Source organism: Gossypium arboreum, chromosome 2, assembly GCF_025698485.1.
Source record: "Gossypium arboreum isolate Shixiya-1 chromosome 2, ASM2569848v2, whole genome shotgun sequence".
Lineage (NCBI taxonomy): Eukaryota > Viridiplantae > Streptophyta > Magnoliopsida > Malvales > Malvaceae > Gossypium > Gossypium arboreum.
The window spans coordinates 114,301,868-114,323,199 of NC_069071.1; the positions used below are offsets into that span (position 1 = coordinate 114,301,868).

A 21,332-nucleotide genomic window follows, 5' to 3' on the forward strand; every position below is an offset into this window, starting at 1 on the left:
CGGGTTTGGATCAATTCAGGTTTTCATTAGTTCTGGTTTAAATAATTTTGGATTATTTGTTTGAAAAAGTTAGATTTGAATCATTTTAGATTTGAATAATTCTTTATTTTGGTCAATTTTGTGATAGAGTTAGTTTTGGTTTATGACACTTCAGATTTAGTTTTAACTAGTGTTTTCAAAATCGAACAAGACCAATCGATACATCAATCTAGAATAAAAAAATTTTGATTGACTCGCAAATTAGTATTGACTAGTTTAACTAACTAAAAAACCGGTTGAAATGATGATTGAATTGAGTTTTATTATTTTTTAATTTTTAATTTGTTTGAATTTTTAATTATTTTTTATTTAAACCAATCGGTTCGTGAATGAGTAATCTAACCAATTCAATCACTAATTTGGTTCCAAAAAGATTTAATTTGAAAATTTTGAGTTGTTGACTTTTTGTTGTCAAATCAAGTTGAATCCAATTCGTATTGATCGAGTTAAATTTTCTACTTCACATCAAAATTGATAGGTCTATTTTAGAGAAAATAATTGTAATATTTAATAAAAATATAGTATCAAACATAATTAATGTGTGTATATATTAAACAATATTTGGTACATTGACAATTGACAATGTATTTTTTTCTATTTCACAACTTCAAAAAATTGACACGTCCATTTTTTTTTAAATATAATTTTTTTTAATGTTTTACTATATCACTATAAGACACTTGTCAACCACTTAATCCCGCTTATGAAATCTAAAAACTCCATCGCTAGTTTACTAAATATTTCCTATATTTAGATTTTAATATATTTAATAATTCATTTTAATTTTATTTAATTTACTAATTTTCTAATGAGGTTTCGGAAGATTGAAGTTTGGATAATTTTGAGATTCCAAGTTTGAGTCCTAAGCAGTTTAAACCGTGTATGATTTTTCTCTAAATTTTATTCTAGTTTAAATCTTATCATTTGTGGATCTTCTTTAGATTTGTTTTGATTCAAAACCATTTATTAGTCCGATCATATTTTATAACAATTGATTTTAATAATAATGATTCGAAAATGTATTATATCTATAATTGTGATAACATGTATAAATTTAAAAATTATTTACGAAAATGAATTTACACATTGTTTGTACTATATTAAAAGTTTATAAATTTTATATATAAATTTTATTTGGAGTTAGGTGTATTGTTTAAGCAGATTTTTAATCTTCATTAATTCTGGGGTATCCTCTCACCCCACAACAATTTAATAATCATAAAAAGGAAAATTATTAAGTTAAAAATAGATATAATTTGTTTTTTTATTATATATAATTTTAAAACTACCCATAATGCTTCCTAAATCCATAAATAGGAAGATAATGTGTTCGCACTCGAACTCATGTCCTTCTGTATTGATGACAATATCTATGCCAATCAAGCTAAGACTTAATCATCGAATTTTTATAATTTTTAAATAGTTGTGATATAAGGATTATCTTAATGGGTAAAAGATAAAGAAAATTGTAAATTTCACCATTAGTCACTAAATTATTGGTAAATTTTTTATTTTGGTCATTTAATTTGGTCACTGAACTATTCGAAAGTTTTTATTTAAGTTATTGGACTATTAAAATTAACGCTATATGGCTTTCTCTATTCGCATTGTCTGCACCAATTAAAAGCTCACTTTCCCCTTCTCTTCTACAATTCGATTTTTTTCATGAAATAACTTTGAACATCACGAATCAACAGATCAAAATTCAAGTAGCTTTTTTCTCTTATACAACACCGGTCGTTAAATCATCGCTTGGAGCTTGCTTACAAAAAAAAAAAGATTAACTACCCAATGACTTAAATAAAAACTTTTAAATAGTTCAGTGTCTTAAATGAAATCTTTCGAATAGTTCAATGACCAAATTATAACTTATTTTACTTCAGGGATCAAAACAAAAATTGAATTATAATTTAGTGAGTAATGGTGGAATTTATCCAAAAATAAAATTAAATTTATTACATTTGGTGAAAAATAGATATTGTCACTGTTATTGTACATGTTAACACAAAATGGCTGCAGTTACAGCACACTATGATTCACCATGATCAAAGCTTCAAGTCAACTCATTTGGTAGGTGCTTTTCAATGGTGACCTACCTGGAATTTGGAATCAAAATGGTCCCCTACACCATCATTGTTTTCAAAACTTTCAGACAATGATATCATGTTGACATACATCGAAAAATTAAAGAACATTGTTTGTCATCAAAATCTTCTTAGACGTGCAAATCATGATGATAAAAGGTTGCCTTACAGGGTTTACATAGGGTGGGTGTGTGCTAGCAATTCTGACACAACATTGTGGACAACATCATCTTATTTTAAGATTTGAGATCTAAAAATTTTATGTCTTCGAGATTCAGTCTCATCACTATAATTAGGTGTATCTATATATATTAAAAAAATATGTTACTAGTGAATTAAAATAGGTGATTTCGATTCAATCGGGTCGAATTGAATTATAATATAAAATTATATATAGATTAAACATTTATGAATTAGTTAAAATTTAAAATTAGTAAAAAAATTGACGGTTAAATTAGTTTATAATTTTAAATTTTTATTATTTATTTAATTATTATTAAATCGATAATCGAACCGGTTGAATTAAGAATTAATTGTTTGACTGGTTCGATAATTGAATTGGTTTTTAAAACATTGGCTAAAATTAATGTAATGATGATTGTGTTAAAAGTGATTATGTGAAGTATTTTTAGAGAAAAATTTCAAAATTATTCAAAAAAATCAATTTGATTTTATTCGATTTCTCTATTATAATAAGGTATAATTTAAATTTTCTTTTCGTGTATAATTATAGGTGTCCTCGTCTGTTTTATGGTTTGAGATTAGACCTGTTCGAGCTGGGGTGATATTTAGGTAAAGCCCTTTTTACAATAACAACTCCAAAATTTGAACTTGATCCAAATGCCTGAAAAAGAAGACCATTTCTATTTCTTTCGACCACTTGTAAGAATTAAATATACAACAAATCGCTTATGAAATGGTAAAAAACCCATAAATCAAGACAAAAAAAAAAAACAATTGCTGAAATAGTTTATAATTTTTTTGACATTTTTTGTACATTCTTTTATTTAATTATTGTCAAACACATAGTTGGACCATTGATCTAGAAATCAGTATTTGACTTATTTGACCAGCAGTTCGATTTTAAATTATTGTTTAAAATTAACAATGGTGGTTGTGTTAAAGTAATTATGTGATTTTTTTTATTGTTTGATCGTATAGTTAAGATTATTTGAAAGTTTGATTAATCATGCTCAATCAATAATAAATTTATATGCTATAGAATGGATTTAAGAAGACACGAGAGCTTGGGCCCCTTTGATTCATATGATGAAATTACATTTTTGATCGTATTTCAAAATTTTAAATTCATTTTAAGCTCTTCTAGCTTAAAATTATTGTCTCTAATTTTATAGGGACTAAAAAATAATTTTTCTATTTAGAGGAAAAGTCCCTATTAGACCTCTCTAGATTCGCCTTTGAGTCTAAGCTCTCTTTCATTGGTTCTTCAAACTAACGAATTATCTAATTCATGGACGAGTTCTACCTACATGCTTATAGACTTGTTAATTTGGCGGGTTAGAGATCGAGTCAATTAAAGTTTTTAAATTTTTGGATTTGGGTTATTTTGGGTTTGGTTAGTTTCGATTTCAATTATTATGGGGAGTTCATTCAGGTCATTTTGAGTTGTTTGGGTTATTTCAGTTCGAGTCATTTTCAAGTTTGGACTAAACGTTTACGAGTTATTAATTTTCAAATCAGATTGAATTAAGTCTGAATTCAAATTAATTGAATCGAGTTTGAGTTATCTGAATTTTAAAAAATTCAAAAATCATAAAGAATTTACCCACATAATTCTCCCAATTCTTGATCACAATTACACCTAAATTTAACTATAGTAATCAAGCAATACAAGCTCCATCAAGTCTCAAAACACACACACACATAAAGGTTGAATAAAATAAAGCATATTCACATGGAAAAAAGAAATTAAACCCATATCTCAAAGGTAGTCCAAAAATATAGATAATTGGGTCATGGGTACCAAAATGGCAGCCTTATATTATTAAACTTAGAAATGGAGATTTTTTGTGGGCATTTATAGGACAGATGCATGATGGTTAGCAATGGGGTCAAAATAATGATCCATGTGGTTTATGCAAGTTGGCATGCAATATAATTTCTGCATCAGATCAGAGAGTTTTTGTTTCCCTCATTAAATTACCTTATAAAAACAGATATTATTAAACTAGTTTTAATTAACATGTACCTAAAATCCAACAAATATGTACACATCCTCTAATTACATATCTTACTTTTAGATCTATATCAAAGTATTTTAAAAAGAGTTAAAGGGTTAAAATGTAATTTTTATTTGTATGTTGTATTTAATTTGAGAATTTAGTTTTTGTATTTTGTTATAATATGCGTCGATAATGGCAGTAGGAGTGATCGCAAAATATTAAGAAAAAAATTAAGAACACACAAATTCTATGTGGAAAACTATTATCGGGAAAAACTATGGGTAAAAGAGGAGAAATTCACTAATGTTGAAAAACAACAATGCAAGAGGTTTTCGACTATATATTTTAATGATTAAACAACCCTGTGTGACATGGTCTATACCAGGGGGCTCTACTCCCCAATCGAGTTTAGTGAGCTATGGCCTTGGGTCCTCGGTCCTTCACCCCCATAGATTCCTTATTTTGCTTTTCTATTTTATTTCTTTAACAAATGAGTTGCACCTCGAACTTTTCAAACTGAATCAAATGGGATTCACCTCATACAACTCTAACATATTTTACTTTTATATAATTTGGTCTTTGTTTTATAATTAATAAGGTTATGTTTTGGTTCAAATTAGTGGACTGATTTGCAGCTAAAAAAAATATCCATGGAAACTTTGGGTTTTAAGTTTTTCCTAATATAATGTCAAATTCTATTTACAATCTTTTTCTTATTCTTAAATTGAAGGAAAAATACGTTTAAATACACTGAAATCTGCATATTTCTAATTGCTGCAATAATGATAATGCCAACTAAGCTATTATTATTTTTTTTTAAATTCAACATTAGCCGAATAACATATAGATCATGAAATGACATGCTCATTTTCTTTCATTTGATCCTTCATCTCAAAAGAATTTTGTCTCTTATAAGATAATAATATAAGGTAATGTAATACATTCATATCCATATTTGAATATTTAAAAGAGAGATATTTTTTTAATTTTTTGTTATTCTTATATTTTCATGTTTAAAGTTCATGATTATTTTTCCAACAATGCTGTTTCCATAATTCGAATCTGCATTCTTCTTTTAGTGTACAATATGTATTACCGTTGCACCAAAGGTTGGTGGTAGAGAGTGAGATTTCTTTGATCTATCATCTCAAAAGAGTTTTGAAAAGATTTTATTTTTATTTAATGTGGGTTGAATGTTTTGGTCAAATTCTGCTATTGACCCTGTACTTTGCGTAAGTTATGGATTTAGTACATATACTTTAATTTGGTCATTTTCAGTCCCCATAATTTTGGAATTTGAAAATTTTAGTTCTAACCAAATGATAACTATTAAATTCATTAAGTTCTGTTATTTTTAAATTTGATGTGTCAAACATATTATCACATGTGTAATGCTATATCTATTTGTTATTTTCACATATTACTCACAAAAACTCAGTTAATAGATTTAACGACTGTCATTTGTATTAAGACTAAAATTTTGAAATTCAAAAAATATAGTCACTAAAAATGTTCAATTGGTCAACACGGACTAAATCTATAACTTTATGCATAATATAGGACTAATGACATAATTTAACCAAACGGATTTAATAGTCACCATTGGGTCAAGATTGAAATTTCAAAATTCGAAAAGTATAAAATTGATCAAATTAAAATCCATGTACTAAATCCACAATTTACACAAAGTACAAGGTCTAATTGTAGAATTTGACCAATTTTTTTATACAATACAAGTTCAAACTCTCACACCCACACACGCACCCATTACACTACCACATAGGCAAACTTGCGGTTTGAACCTTGATTAGGGGTGGTGCCAATTAGTAAATGATAAAATTACACTTTGGCCCCTCAAAAATGATAAAATGTCGATTTAGTCCGTTAAAAATTATGAAGATATAAGATATTAAAATTAAATTTTAGCTCTTATAAAAGTATACAATTTAATTTCGACCCACTACAAAAAGGTTTCTGACTTTACCCTTAACCCTGATCTCAAGCATAAATGAATTCACTTCAGCCAATAAACTTACCGCTTGAGTTTTTTTTTTTTTTTTTGGTTACAACAATATGTGTGCATTAAAATTGATAATAACAAACATGGGGGCTGGTGATAGTTGTTAGTTGAGAATGAAAGAGATACCAAAATTACAAACTCTTTCAATTCCATTTTCAGAGTGGGAAAACCTAAGCTACTAATTCCCCCCACAATAAGCCTTAGATATCATCTACTCCACTGCAACAAAAGTTATGCAATAAGCCTTAGATATAATCTACTCCACTGCAACAAAAGTTATGGAAAGTGACCCCATATTGCCTAAAAGGAGTACCCATTACAAAATTAAAGCATAGATCTACTATCTTTGTGTCACTGCCAAAAACCCACAATGACCTCATTCATTATAACTGCAATTTCATTAACATACTACCACTATCTGTCACCTCTAGGTATTTTTTATATTCGTTTTATGAAGGGGTGAATTCGATTTTTTTTTAAAAAGTCAAGATTAAATTATATTTTTTTATAAAAGTTAAAATGTAATTTTACCGTTTTAGAACTAAATAAAGGCGATTACAAGAGGGTAGACAAGGGTATTGGTCCCAAAATGAAAAATTGCATTTTATCCCCCATATAAATCATTAAATTATAAATTTATATATGATAAAATTATATTTTGACCCCCTCAAAAATGAAAAAGTAAGTCTAGTTTTTCTTTTCAAAATTAAGGAAAAAATAAATTTCTAGATTCGCTTCTAGGACTAAATCAAAATTTTATCACTTTTTGAGAGGGCAAACTATAATTTTACCATATATTAACTTATAATTTTATAGATTTTAGGGGTCTAAAACAAAAATTTCTTATTTTAGGGGATCAAGGTCCCTACCTGCCCCTGATTTCACTTTCAATAATATTGTCTCTAAATTTCGAGCCTAAATTTTCATTCTAATAATACAATGTGCTTTTCTAGGTATTTATTTTTCAAAGCTTGAAATGCTACGAAGATAGTAGGACCAGTCCGAAACCTAATCCAGTTTTTTTTTTATATACTTCATGCCCATGTTTGGGGTTTGTGGTTGCCCCCTCCTAATAATGTTATCTCTAAAGTTCGAACTTAGATACTCTCCTTGAGAATGTAATGTGCCTTAATATTACACCCAACCACTTGTTAGTACTAATCCAAGTCTCTAGGCTTTACAATCTCTGCGTCTTAATTATTTTCTTATTAATGTTTATATTATATGGTTGTATGCACTTACACGACGGTATACAATTAAGTTTCACATACATTATTATAAATACATAATTATATTTATTTATTTATTGGAATTCGCTTTTACCAGTTCGTATCCTTAAATTAACATCACATAATTTAAATTTCGTTTTAATCAAAATTTTAATGTGTTTTAATTGTTTTGATAAATACTAATTTATATAAGTGCATATCAATTCATATTGATTGATAAAATATATTTTTTATATTTTAAACTAAAATTTAATATTTTTGTCTTTAATAATTTTATTTTTATATGATTACATTTGAAAACAAAATGTAATCATTAAATTATGTTATTAAATCTAATTATTAATTTTAAATTTAGACTATGCATATATAATATATTATTAAGAAATTAGAAATTAGATTCCAAATATGTATATAAACCTTAAATGACACATTGAAATACACCAAGGGTAAAGTCAAAAAATTACTTTAGAGGGGCTAGACATGAACCATAATTTATTACCCCATCATACTAACTTGTCATTTCATAAATTTCGAAGGGATTAAATGGTAAATTTATCAATTTTGGGAGCACTATCACTACGTGCCTTCTTATCTACTCTCCCAAAATACACCAATAAAATACTTACCAACAGATGAGGAGACAAGAGGGCAGGCAGTGGTCTTGGCCCCCTAACATGGTAAAATTACCCTATTAATCTTTTTAAATTTTATGCAATTAGAAGGTTAAATTAGCCATATATGCCAAAAAAAAAGTTAATTAGTTAAATAGGCCGGGTTTTTTTTTGAAAATTTAGGGAAATATGTCTTTTTTAGAGAGAGTGTGTGAAAGCGTGCCTAGCTGGGCACGCTTTGTTTACGGTAGTGTGAAAGTGTGTCCAACTGGACAAGCTTTCCTGCTGACATGTCAGGAAAAACGCGCTCAGCTAGACGAGCTTTCACACACTCTTTTCAAAAACGGTCTATTTTCCTAATTTAAAAAAAAAAAAGCAACCTATTTGGCCAATTAACTTTTTTTTCGACATATTCAATTAATTTAGCTAAATTATAAATTAATATAATGATAAATTTGTACTTTAATCTTCTAAAAATTTATTATAAAATTGACCCCTAAATAATATTTTGGCTTCACCCCTGCATACCAATTCTATAACAAAAACTGTACCTCCATCAATGTTGTACTAACAACTAATTTTATTTGCTTTGAAAAAGAAAACCCTAAATCTAAAGCAAAATTCAAGCACTCCCAACATAGAATTCCCTTCTTTCCCTAGAGCCTAAAGGAACCCCCCAAAAAAAAAAATCAAAGATGAGTATTCTAATGGTGAGTGGGGAGCTTAGTAGAGACCCGAAGGCCATGGCCTCTTTAAAATGATAAATTTTAATTTAGATTCTTTATAATTATAAAATTTTAAATTAATAAATGTAAAATTACACTTTGACTCTCTCAAAATGATAGAAATTTAATTTAACCATTTAAAAATTATAAATATATAAATTATTAAAATGATGAAATTATATTTTACTATTGTAAAAATATATAAGTTAATTCCGAGAAAAGGAAATTATGTGGCTCCGCCGGTGCTAATGGCAAAAACCTAGAAGAGTAGGTGAAGAAATTGGCGTGTATTAAGTTTTTTGGTTTGACTGAAGTGTAAGTTTTATTTTATTAAAACATGGTCTTATACCACACGAGTGTTGACAAGTGAGTCATAATATTCCATTTGCAATGAACAAAATTAGATTTTAATTAGTTCAAAACGAAAAAAATAATAATAAAAGAATGGTTGGGTAGTAAGAAAGTAATGCAAAGTCAAAGTTAGTTGATACCCCCCTTTGCAAAGATAAACCATGCACGCAACTTTCACAAATAATAGGGTTAATTGCATCGTAATCCTCGAATTATAGTTCAGATTTTAAGTTTGTCCTCAAATTTCAGAGCGCTCTGATTAAGTTTTGAAATTATCAATATCGTTTCAATTAAGTTATTCTGTCAACTTGAGCATTAAATGTTAGCTCAAGTTTAACATTGAGTATATTTAAAATGTGTGGGTCAAATTTTAAACACATGTGTTCCTACTACATGGATAGCTTGGACCCAATTCCACAAGGTTTTGGTGTCTTCTGAGTCTTCTAAACTCCTCTGATACGTTCTAGAAGTGTCTGCCATGTTCCGAGATGTTCTGAGCTCTTCCTTCTTTAATTAGACACATTCTAGGCTTGCAACATTTGAGGAGACCTATCTAGACCAGGTGAGTATTCGATTGAGCCGAGTCGAATTGAATAAAAAAATTTCGAGTTAGTCGAGTCGAGTTAACGAATCCTATTATTTATACTCAATGTTGCGTTTACATGGACTGATTATTTAACTAGCAGACGAAGTACACTTATTTAACTACATAAACAATATAATGGTTTTACCTTTTGACTTAATAAGTAAACATTTATCAAAACGATATAGTTTTGTCTTTTCTTATTCGGATTTCCGGATAACTCGAATTGTGTAATTCATATTCGAGTTAAATTGAAAAACTTAATTTTTTATTCGAGTTAATCCGAATAATTTGATTAACTCAAATAACTTGAACTACTTAATTCAAAATTTGAAATTTTTATTGAGTTTTTCGAATCGAATCGGATTTTGCTCTAACTACATTTGGAGTGGCCTAACCATGGGGTGCCCTATTCACTGGTGGACTAAGACATAAATATGCTCTTAATTAGATTTGAGCTACCATTTAATGTTCAAGCTAGTAATTAGACTACTGAAAAAAATCTCATTAACATCATATTACTACTTTAAGGACTTAATTAAAACATTTTAAAATTTGAAACCATTTCAAAATCTGACCCATAATTTGAGGACTTTCAATCGAATTAACCCTAATAATATAATATTTCATTGGAAGTGGTTTGAAAATCATATGAAAACTACCCATTATCCCCCAATGCATAGCAAACCACGTGCACATGCATAACATCAAAGCCTCAAAGAGGGTAGTTGGTGAAAAAATATTATGATAGGCTTTTTCAAGGATCCAATGCACAAAGATCTATAAACTATCTCAAAGCCCTCACCAAAAATGTAGAAAAAAAGACAGTGATTTGATGATTACATTCCACCACTCTTTTGCTTTTAATCTCTATATCCAAAAAAACAAAGCAAAAAACAAAACCCAAATGTCAAGTTCAAAGCTTGTCGTCGTTAAAGATGATGATGAAGCTGAAAGGACCAGCTCATTGGAGTTTCAAAACGACAAGAAGAAGAAGAAGAAGAAGAAGAAGATGATGATGATATCATCGGGAGAATTGAAGGCAAATGATGATGAAGATGAAGACGAAGACGAAAGGAACTCGTTGGAGTTTCAAGACAAGAAGAAGAAGATTATATCATTGGGAGAATTGAAAGCAAATGATGATGGTGATGATGATGGGTTTAAGACTCCAACATCATTGGATCATAAAATCCCAGTGATGAAACAATGTCCACCAGCACCAAGGAAACCAAAGCCACTCTCATCAAAAAAAAGGAAACCATCATCGCCGCCATCATCAGGTGGTGATAGGAACCTGCTGAAAATCGACTTTGCCAAAGAGGTGGAGTCTTTGTTTCCTAGTGATGTTCTTGCTGATATACACCGCAAGGTCAAGAAAGCTCGTAAAGAAGATTATAATCAATGATTTTTTGTTTTTTGTTTATCCATATATGGTAAGAACATTTATAAGATGATCATGGTTATTGTTTTGGGAATTAATTTTCTTGTTTTATTTTCAAGAAAATCATCATCATCATCATGATGGTGGAATTGGGTATAAGCAAAACTTTATGATTTGATGTTATTGTATAGTTCAATGTATGGGGAAAGAAGAATTAAGAAGCATGAATTTCAAACCAAGAAAAATGATATTGGTATCTATATATATATATATATATAGTAGAGGTGGTTATGGGTCGGGTCGAGTTTAAGTATAATATTAATATATTTTATGCTTGCTTCAGCTTAACTCGGCCTGAAATCTGGGCTAAAATTTTACCCAAATCCGTCCATATTTACAAAAGACTAACCCAAGCCTATTTTAAGCTCGCTTATATTATTTTTATTTTTTAAAATTTATATTATATTATTTTAGCAATTAATAATTTTATGCAATTTTATTTATTGAAAATTTTCATATATTCATTTTAACTTTATTTTAATGTTTACATTAGAGTAGTATATATTTCGTATATGTTTATTTTTTTAATGTGTTATAAATTACATAATATATAAAAATAATATAATATAAAGTATTATAACTTAAAAGGGCGGGTTGGGTCAGGCTTAGGCCTTAAATGTTTTTTGCCCAAGCCCATTTTCGGATTTAATATTTTTGTCCAAACCCTCCCAAATTTTGGGTAGACCTTTAGGCCTAGGCGAATACCCGACCCATGAACAGGTCTAATATATACTAAAGTTACTATCTTTCATATTTACTTTATAGATTTAGTTGAATGTAAGTTTTAATTTTATTCATATAATAAATTCGGATAAATTCAATTCAAATTTCAATATGTGTAGGTTAAAAGTTTAATTTAATTTTTAAAATGTATTCATGAATTTCTATATATTTTTATATATTTTTGAAACTATTTCAAATCTCCCAAAATATAAAAATCTTTAATTCTTTTAATTAATTATATTGAACTCTCGTATTTTGCTTGATGGTTAAGAGTCAGCTTGTTCACTCATAAAATCCATTCAAGTTGAAACTTTGAAGAGCAGGAGGTAAACCTCTATTTGGATAGTTCCTTTTAGATCTAGCGCGGTGTATAATGTAGATGTATCCATACTAGATTTGATCATGGATTGGGCCGGGTGTCCGCCCGAAAGATAAGAGGATTTGGACAAAAATATAAGCCCGAAAAATAGACTTGGGCAAAAAAATGATGCCCAATTTCTAAACGAGTTGAGCCTCGGGTAAACTTTTTTTACCCGGACTCGGCCCAGCCCGAATTTGCAAATAAAATACTGTTGTTTTGGTGTCATTTTGTTATTATATTGCTACTATTTTTTTGATATTGTGTAATTCTTATTTTATTGTTAATTTTGCTATTATTTTAAAGGTATTTGCTTGCTAAGTTGAACCCATCTTACTGTTATTTAAGTATAAATAATTTTTAAAATTTATTTTCAATTTGTTAGAAAACATTTATTTTAATATTTTTAGTGTATTTGATGTATATTATATTTTTAAATTTGTTTTATATAAAAATAAGAATATAAAAAATTTTAACAAGGTCAATTGAGCTCGAGTTTTAATATTTTTATTTAAAACGGGCTGAGATAAAATTTTAAATCCATTTTTCAAATTAAACCGATCTAAAAACTAAAAGATAAGCTTAAAATTCTATTGAGTCCTTATCCTTACACAATCACCTCTATTCCATACCGTATGCGTGTAAATGCTACACCCAATTTACATTTATCTGAAGAAAAATATTATGCATCTTAATCAACTTCAATCCATTACATCTAAAAATCTAAATCTTCAAAAGTTGGTTCTCCAAAACTATACCTAATTACAATTACAAAATCATTTTCTCCATTTTTCAACTCAAACCCAAAAGTCTATACATTAAATAATAATAAAAAGCCTAATGATTCTTTTCTAAATTTCACTTCCAATGCCCTTTCCATTATGGCCTACCAATCCCAACCCCCTTTTTTGGGTCAATCAATATAAAAAAACCTCAACCCTTAATCAAACCCAAATTAATAAAATCAATCTTGATTTGATCATACATATTTTAAATGAAAAAAATAATTACGAGAGTTAGGTAAAATAGTAAGAGTTTTCTTTATCTTAATCACTTGTTAAGGGTTTAATTTTTATCTTAGGTATGAAGCAGTTTTAAAATTCGTAATAAGTGTTTATCCCTTTAGTAGGCCTACAAAATACGACAAATTAATTAAGATCTTGTGTTGATTATAAGTTTAAAATAATGGGAAAAAGAAAGAGAAAAGCAATAGAGTTTGAATTGACCAAATCACACAAGGTAAGTGGGAGTCCATGATCTTTTCATATCTATATACAAATGATGTAAGCTAGAAAATATATGTGGCGAAATCATGGGTAGCACAATCAAGCAAACCGATATATAATATATTTAAAAGGTCTAATTATATCCTCAATCCCTATATTATTAAAAAATTAAAGTCTAATTGAATCGACTCCAGGGAATAGGGGTCATGAGTAGTTTAGGCATTGTATAAAAGAATCTATTTTTTTAATTCTTCATGTCTGTTTTATAGTCCATAATCAAGATTCGTGGTCACTTTTCCTAACAATGTTGCCTTCTTTTAAAAGTGTAATGTATCTTATCACGACACTCAGTACTTGTTAGTATAAAAGAATCTAATTAATAACACTATTAATCGATTTTATTTAAATTTGTATATGTATTATCAATAAGACTTTAATTTTTAAACCAAAGTAAAAGAATTAAATTATAAAAATTAAAAAGATACAAGGACCAAAGACAAAATTAAACCAACATTAACAATGTCAAAACTAAACGACCCTATTTGACGGTCAATTTACTTTTCATTAACGATAATTTCCCTTCTTTTCCTCTCTTCCATCCTTCAATTTTCCTTCCAATTTTCTTCCCAAACACTTTCCCAAGAAAACAAAAGAAACGAAAGGAAAAAAAACAAAAACAAAGAATTGTTGAATCAAAAACCTATGTTTCAACCTCAAAAGTGATAACTTTTTTTTTCCTTTTTGTTGTTATTGTCGTTGAAAAAAGAAATTATCTTTGTTTTTTTTTTATTATTATCAAATGACCCAAAATGGAGCCTCGCAAATTAGAGCGAAGAAAAACCATGACCATGAATTGGGATGGCCTAGGTGACGATGATGATGAGTTCTTTGAACCTAGTAATAGAGTATCCTCCGCCGTGCCTCGAGACTTGACCGATGAAGATAGCGATGATTTCGATGATTGTCGACTTTCGTTCTCGTCCAATGGCTCACCCATTCATCGTGCAACGGAGGTGGCGACAGTCGCACCGCCAAGAGTGGCACCATCAATAATGCCACCAATGTCGCCTAATTACGATATATGGAAGTCATCGCCCGGGTCCATAAAGCACCGTAGACAACAATTATTTCAAGGGATGGGCTTATCCGCTAACAAAGAGCTTTTAAGCTTCAAACATTTAGATACCAATGAGGTACTTAATGGTTCGGTTGGGACGACACTACCACCACCACCACCACCACCCAAAGTTACAACTACAGTTACAACTGATTCTAAAGATGAGAAAAACAAGAAAGATGGTTCGAAAGAAAGCAAGCCACGTTCTGCGTCGGTGGGCGGATCTCGATCCGACGGCGAAATGGAGCTGCTTTCGATCGAAAAGAAACGAAAACAACAGTTGCTCGGTTCGGTATCGAAACAAAGCTTGAGGAGAACTTCGTCATTAATGTCAACACCCAGAGCACAATCGCATCCTAACAAAGAAGCAACCGCTAAGAAAGCTTCACCTAAAGATGCTACCTCCGTGGCGAGTAGTGGTAGCAACAACAACAACAATAACAATGCTTCGACGAAGCAAAACGACGGTTTAACGTCTGCTTTTTCGGACAACAACTTTGAAGCATTTTTCTTAATCAAGAATTTGGATAACGGGAAAGAATTTATCGTCAACGAGTTCGATCAAGACGGAATGTGGAACAAGTTGAGCGATATCCAAACGGGTAAACAATTAACAATGGATGAATTCGAGAAATCGGTAGGGTATTCGCCGGTGGTTAAAGATTTAATGAGCCGTGATGAAAATGTTAACCGCATGGTAACGAACCAACACGGCAGCGACCGGAAACTCAACTCTTATTTTTCAAAGAGCTTGAAAGTAAGCAAAAAGCGCGGCGCCGCCGTGTTGAAAAGCATCAAAGGGGTGGCAACTTCGATGACGTTGAGAGGTGAAAAAGAAAAGGAACAAAATTTATTTAATATCGATCAAAAGAAGAACAACGGAAATAGTAATAATAATCAATGGGTGAAAGTTCGACAAACGGGGAAATCGTATAAGGAATTGAGTGCTTTACATTTATGCCAAGAGATTCAAGCTCATGAAGGGTCGATTTGGTGTATAAAATTCAGTACCAACGCCAGGTTTTTGGCTAGCGCCGGTGAAGATACGATGATATATGTATGGGAAGTACAAGAATGTGAAGTGACGCCGATAAATGAAGCGTGTTCATCCCCGGAAGATAAAAAGAAGAAAGGAAAAGGATCGTCGAGTAGTAAAAAAGGGAATCAACTTCCTAACTATGTTCATGTGCCGGAAACTGTGTTTTCATTGTCGGATAAGCCGATCTGTTCTTTCAAAGGACATTTGGATGATGTTTTGGACTTGTCTTGGTCTCGATCCCAGGTATGATTCTAACCATTCTTAATTAAGCATCTAAAATTTTCTATTCGTATAGGTTATATCAAAATATAAATTAATTTTTTCTGTTAAAAATTTTAACTATTCGTACAATTAAAAATTGATTTGGTTGACGAAATAATCATATAGTGACACGTGACATACCATGTGTACATTATATTAACGGATAAAGATCAAATTTTAATAGTAGAAATAAATATAATTTTAATAGAAAATTAATTTACTCTTTGATATAACGTAAATAAAGTAAAGGGACAAAATGTAATTTATCTCCTAATACAAATATCTTCATGATACTTTTATCATGTTTTGTAACATGCATATATATATATATATATATATATATATATATATATATATGCGTTAGGTCTGGTCGGGTTTTATTTAAGTTACAAGCAAATACAAGAGAGTAATTGATCTCTTCGATTAAAAAATTAAAAAAAAATCTATTTAACCGGTCAATTTCATACTTTAACTAATTGTTTAGTTCTTAACCAATATAATTGAATCACCTAAACATAAGTCGATTTGGTTGGTTAAGTCAATAAAGCCGATTTTTGCTTACTGTATTCTCAAGCTTAATCCAATCAAGTTTTCAAATTTTGTCCAAATCATCTCTATTTATAATAACTAACCTAAGCCAGTCTAGTTCCATTCATATTATTTTTTAATTTTTTTAATATAATATTTTTATTTCAGATTTAGTAATATTTCAAAAAATCGAATCTCATTTTTCGAGTTTAATATTTCTATTGATATTTCATTATTTTGCAGCAATTGCTTTCGTCTTCTATGGACAAAACCGTAAGGTTATGGGATTTGGATACCAAGAGCTGCCTAAAATTATTTGCCCACAATGATTATGGTAAGATAATTTCATTTTTTTTAACTTCAAAGTTTATCAAATTACAAATCAATCCCTTTTTTATCAAATTACAAATCAGTCCCTTTTAATTTAATTTAATTTAATTTAATTTGGCAGTAACATGCATACATTTCAATCCAATGGATGACGATCATTTCATAAGTGGGTCACTTGATACAAAAGTTAGGATTTGGAACATACCAAAGAGGCAAGTTGTTGATTGGACTGACATTAATGAAATGGTTACTGCTGTCTGTTACACTCCTGATGGTCAGGTATTTTTCAATTTTCTTAAAATTTCTATACTCAGACCTTAATTGAGATATTTGAGCTCGAGTTCGATTTGAAATTTATTATTTAAAATTTAACTTTAACTCGATCAAATACTATTATTTAAGTTGATGTTCAACTCAACATAAAAATTTATATACTTGAACTTGAGCTCATTCCATATATAATCTTTTGGGCTAAGTAGTTACTTAATATCATAATATTAAAAATAGTTAAACTACTTTGGAGGTCCTTATAGGGACTAGATTAAATTATTCTATTATTAAATGGATTAGTTTAGTCTTTATACAATTTTAAAAAATCAAATAAGTCTAACTTGTAACAAAGTTAACATTTACTGCATAAAAATTATTTTGAAAATTATTTTTCCAATTGCATGTTCATTCGGTTTTATTTTTAAACAGTAAATATTAACTCTATTTCAATTTGATCTTATTTAATTATTTTTAATAGCACAAGGGCTAATATATTCCATCCCTATAATAGAGGGACCTCTTATGTACAATATATGTATGAAATTGAGATTTTGTAATATATTCAAATTCTAAACTATGAATATGTTTTTCATTAATGAAGGGTGCCATAATTGGTACACATAAAGGCAATTGTCGACTATACAGTACTGAGGGTATGGTTTGCTCTGATTTTCTTTTTAATCCATATATTCATAAATAGCTTTTAATTGAAATTAAATTTTATTTTTCTCATCATTAAATAAATTGATGATTTAGATTGCAGATTAACTCAATTAGATCAGATCACCAGTCAAAACAAGAAGAAAGACAATACTAAAAAGATCACTGGTTTTCAAGTAATTTCATTCCTTACCTTCAACCTTTATTTTTTTTAAATTTATATTTGATGCATTCACGGTTTATAATTGTTTTTAATATCAAATAGTATTGTCCGATTAATCCAACCGAATTACTTATCACTTCTGCCGATTCCCGAATACGAGTTTTGGATGGTCCCGAAGTCTTTTATAAATTTAAAGGTACTCCATGACTATTTATTGTGTTTAAAATTTGTATTCAATGTTGCATACGAATATGGGTATGAAAATATGATGCAACTTAATGTTAATCTTTTCTTAATTGGATAAGATAAGTCTGAGTATTTAGTTTAATGAGAGATAAAAAATAAATTTATTGATCTGTGAATTATTATTTAATATAAATCAAGCTAAAAAAAGGATTAAACTAGTGGTAAATTTTATATTTTTTTAAAATTTATAATTAATTAATAATTTATTAGATTTAAATTAAATTGTCTGATTAGATTGAGAGCGAATGGTATCATCAACCACCAATTTGATTCTAAAAACATTCACCAATGTTGGACGAAGGTAACAAAATCCGCACTACGAAGTTCTTATTGATATACTTCATATAGGTTTATTTTGTCAAGATACTTACTGTGTACTCACTCCCATGTTGCTCTGTTGTTATCCTTATATTGAATACATATTCGACTCTAAGTAAACGGAGTTCTACGAGTTTATTTTGGTTAATTATACTTACCATGGTTGTAAACATAGGATCAAACTAGTTAATTCAACCAGCTAAATCGAAAAATCGAAAATTGAAAATCCAACTGATTTGATTTTTGTTAGAACCTAAATTTTTTCCATGTCAGGCGTATGCCCAACTCCAAGTAACATAGTTCAACAAGTTTATTCAGGTCGATAATACTTTCTCTTTGTGATCAGGGTTCAAAAATACAAACAGTCAAATTGCAGCTACGTTTACATCCGACGGAACATATGTGGTCAGTGCAAGTGAAGATTCTCAGGTTTTCATATGGAGAACCGAAGAGCCTCGGAACACCGGCACCGGAAAACGATCGGTGATCACCGCACGAGGCCACGAATATTTCCCATGCAAAGACGTTTCGGTAGCAATCCCATGGCCAGGCACTATCAAAAGCGAGCCCCTGTCAATGACAGGATCATCGCATTTGAAACGGAACTCCAAAAGTTTACAAGTTCCCAACGGCGAATCCCCGACTAAAAATGATCACAACAAGAAAATTTTGCCCTTACCGCCACTTCCGAAAAAGAAGAGCAACCACCATCTAGGCAAAATTATAACTGACGAAGAAGGTGAGATGGCCGATTCGATGTCGAGGTCTTCCACTGCTTCGGCTTCAAGTCGAAGTAGTTCGGTCTCAAATGATGATTCATCATCATCAACATCATCGATGTCAAGGTCTTCCACTCTTTCCGGTGCCAGTAACTTGAACTCTTCAGGTTCGAACCAGGGTTCGGGTTCAATAAGATACGGTGATTCACCATCGATATCTTCTTTCATAGGATCGTCGCCTTGGTCGTGGTTCAATGTCAGCGGTCACGGACACAATGCGGCAGCTTGGGGACTAGTAATTGTGACGGCCACTTTGAGTGGCGAAATAAGGATTTACCAAAATTTCGGGTTACCACGTAGAGTTAGTCGCCTCTAAAATTTTATAATCATATATATCAAAGCATCGAAAAACAAATTTGCTTTTTTATTTTTATTTTTGTTTTATTTTAATCTAACAATTTTTTTTTTGCATGACAGAGAATTGAATTACATTGCAAAATTGAATTTTTTAATGTAAATTTTAATCTTTTAAAAGAAATTAATCAAACCCTTTTTGTGATTAATTGCTTCATCTAATTGAATTTCAAAAAAAAAATTCTGTTTGCATGTAAAAATACCATAGAGTTTGGACTAGATTGCATTTTGCCTCTTTTATTAAAAACAAAAGAGTAATTTTATCATTGTTTGTTAAATCAAAGAGCATACCGGTCTTTTTGGAAAAAAATTCCAACCATTTTTATTATTAAGTGCTTACGTGACTGATGGAGCAATTATACAATGACACTTGGCGTGCCACATGTACCTCAGGTTGACAATGAAGACTTATTCAAGCAAAATGGATGAAATTTTAACGGAAGAAATTGATGGAATTTTTAATAGAAACTGAAATGGCTGGAATTTTTAACATGGAGGAACTAATTCAAGCAACTAGATAGTAATGCATCATCACTTAATAATAGAAATTGATGAAACTTTTGTCAGAAGGACCGGTTTTCTCTTTGGTCTAACGTATAATGACTCATTTTACCTATTTTTTAAATAGACGGAGTAGAACGGACTTCAAACGTAAGGTCTCCATTGTAGTTTTATCGTCGTTTGTAATAATTTTTTATTTAAAGAAATTACAAGTAAAATCAATCACAATTAATACATTTAATAACTATAATTAAAATTAACATTACAAATTAAAATTAGATTAATATTCAAAATATACTTATACAAGGTTCACAAACTAAAATAAATCTGTAGCGATAACTCGTACATGATCTACACATAATGTAATCAAACTTGAAATTTCAAAGTTCTCAAAGTTTCAACTTTGTCACTAAACTAAAACCTCATAGACTATATTATTTTTAAATAATATAATGGGTCAAGTCGATTGACCCAATGTTGAAAAATCTACACACAAATTTGGCCCAAAGTGAGTCAGACCGGGCAAATCGAACTTAAACACCTCTATTTTATCATAATGGTGTCTGTGAGTTGAGTTAGGCTGGTTGAGTCATGTATGTCACCAATATATAATATAGTTGATTTAGTTCAGCTCAACGCGAAATATAACTATTAAATATTGTCTAAAAAGTTACTTCTATTTGTAACGATTAATCCAAAACCCATTTTTGTCCATATTATATTTTTCATTGTAAAATATATTTTTATAATTATTAATTTTCTGATAAAATTTTAAACATAAACAACGAATATCATTGAATTACATATTTAATTTGCATATAATATAAATTAGATTATGTATAAAAGGTTAAAATATACTCCAAATTTTTGTAATTTTTTACATTTGAAATTTAGTCCTTCTCTTTTCAAAAATAAAATGTAAGTCCAATTGTTAATATCGTTAAAATTCTTCCATTAAATCCGTGTTTATTACAATGTCATTTTTATTATATGACTACCGAATAATTTTTTATTTTTTAAAATGTCATGTTAGCGAATTTAATAGAAGAGTTTTAACAGTGTTAACGATTAAACCTAAATTTTAAAATCTAAAAATAAATGTATTAAATTCTTGCAAATAAAAGTAGAGAGGTTAAATTTTAAATGTAAAAAAAATACAGGGACTTGTACCATATTTTAACCAAAATTAT

The 21,332-nt window shown here is 29.5% G+C and overlaps 1 protein-coding gene across 1 annotated transcript; it reads left to right on the plus strand.

The window, feature by feature from the left end:
• The first annotated feature begins 14,151 nt into the window (after positions 1 to 14,151).
• On the plus strand, positions 14,152 to 19,755 carry LOC108466323 (uncharacterized). The gene is made up of 7 exons (XM_053021848.1): positions 14,152 to 15,975; positions 16,765 to 16,855; positions 16,973 to 17,130; positions 17,723 to 17,774; positions 17,878 to 17,957; positions 18,047 to 18,140; positions 18,855 to 19,755. The coding sequence occupies exons 1-7, from the start codon at positions 14,386 to 14,388 to the stop codon at positions 19,601 to 19,603; spliced, it is 2,814 nt and encodes a 937-aa protein (XP_052877808.1). The 5' UTR covers positions 14,152 to 14,385; the 3' UTR covers positions 19,604 to 19,755.
• The last annotated feature ends 1,577 nt before the right edge of the window (positions 19,756 to 21,332 follow it).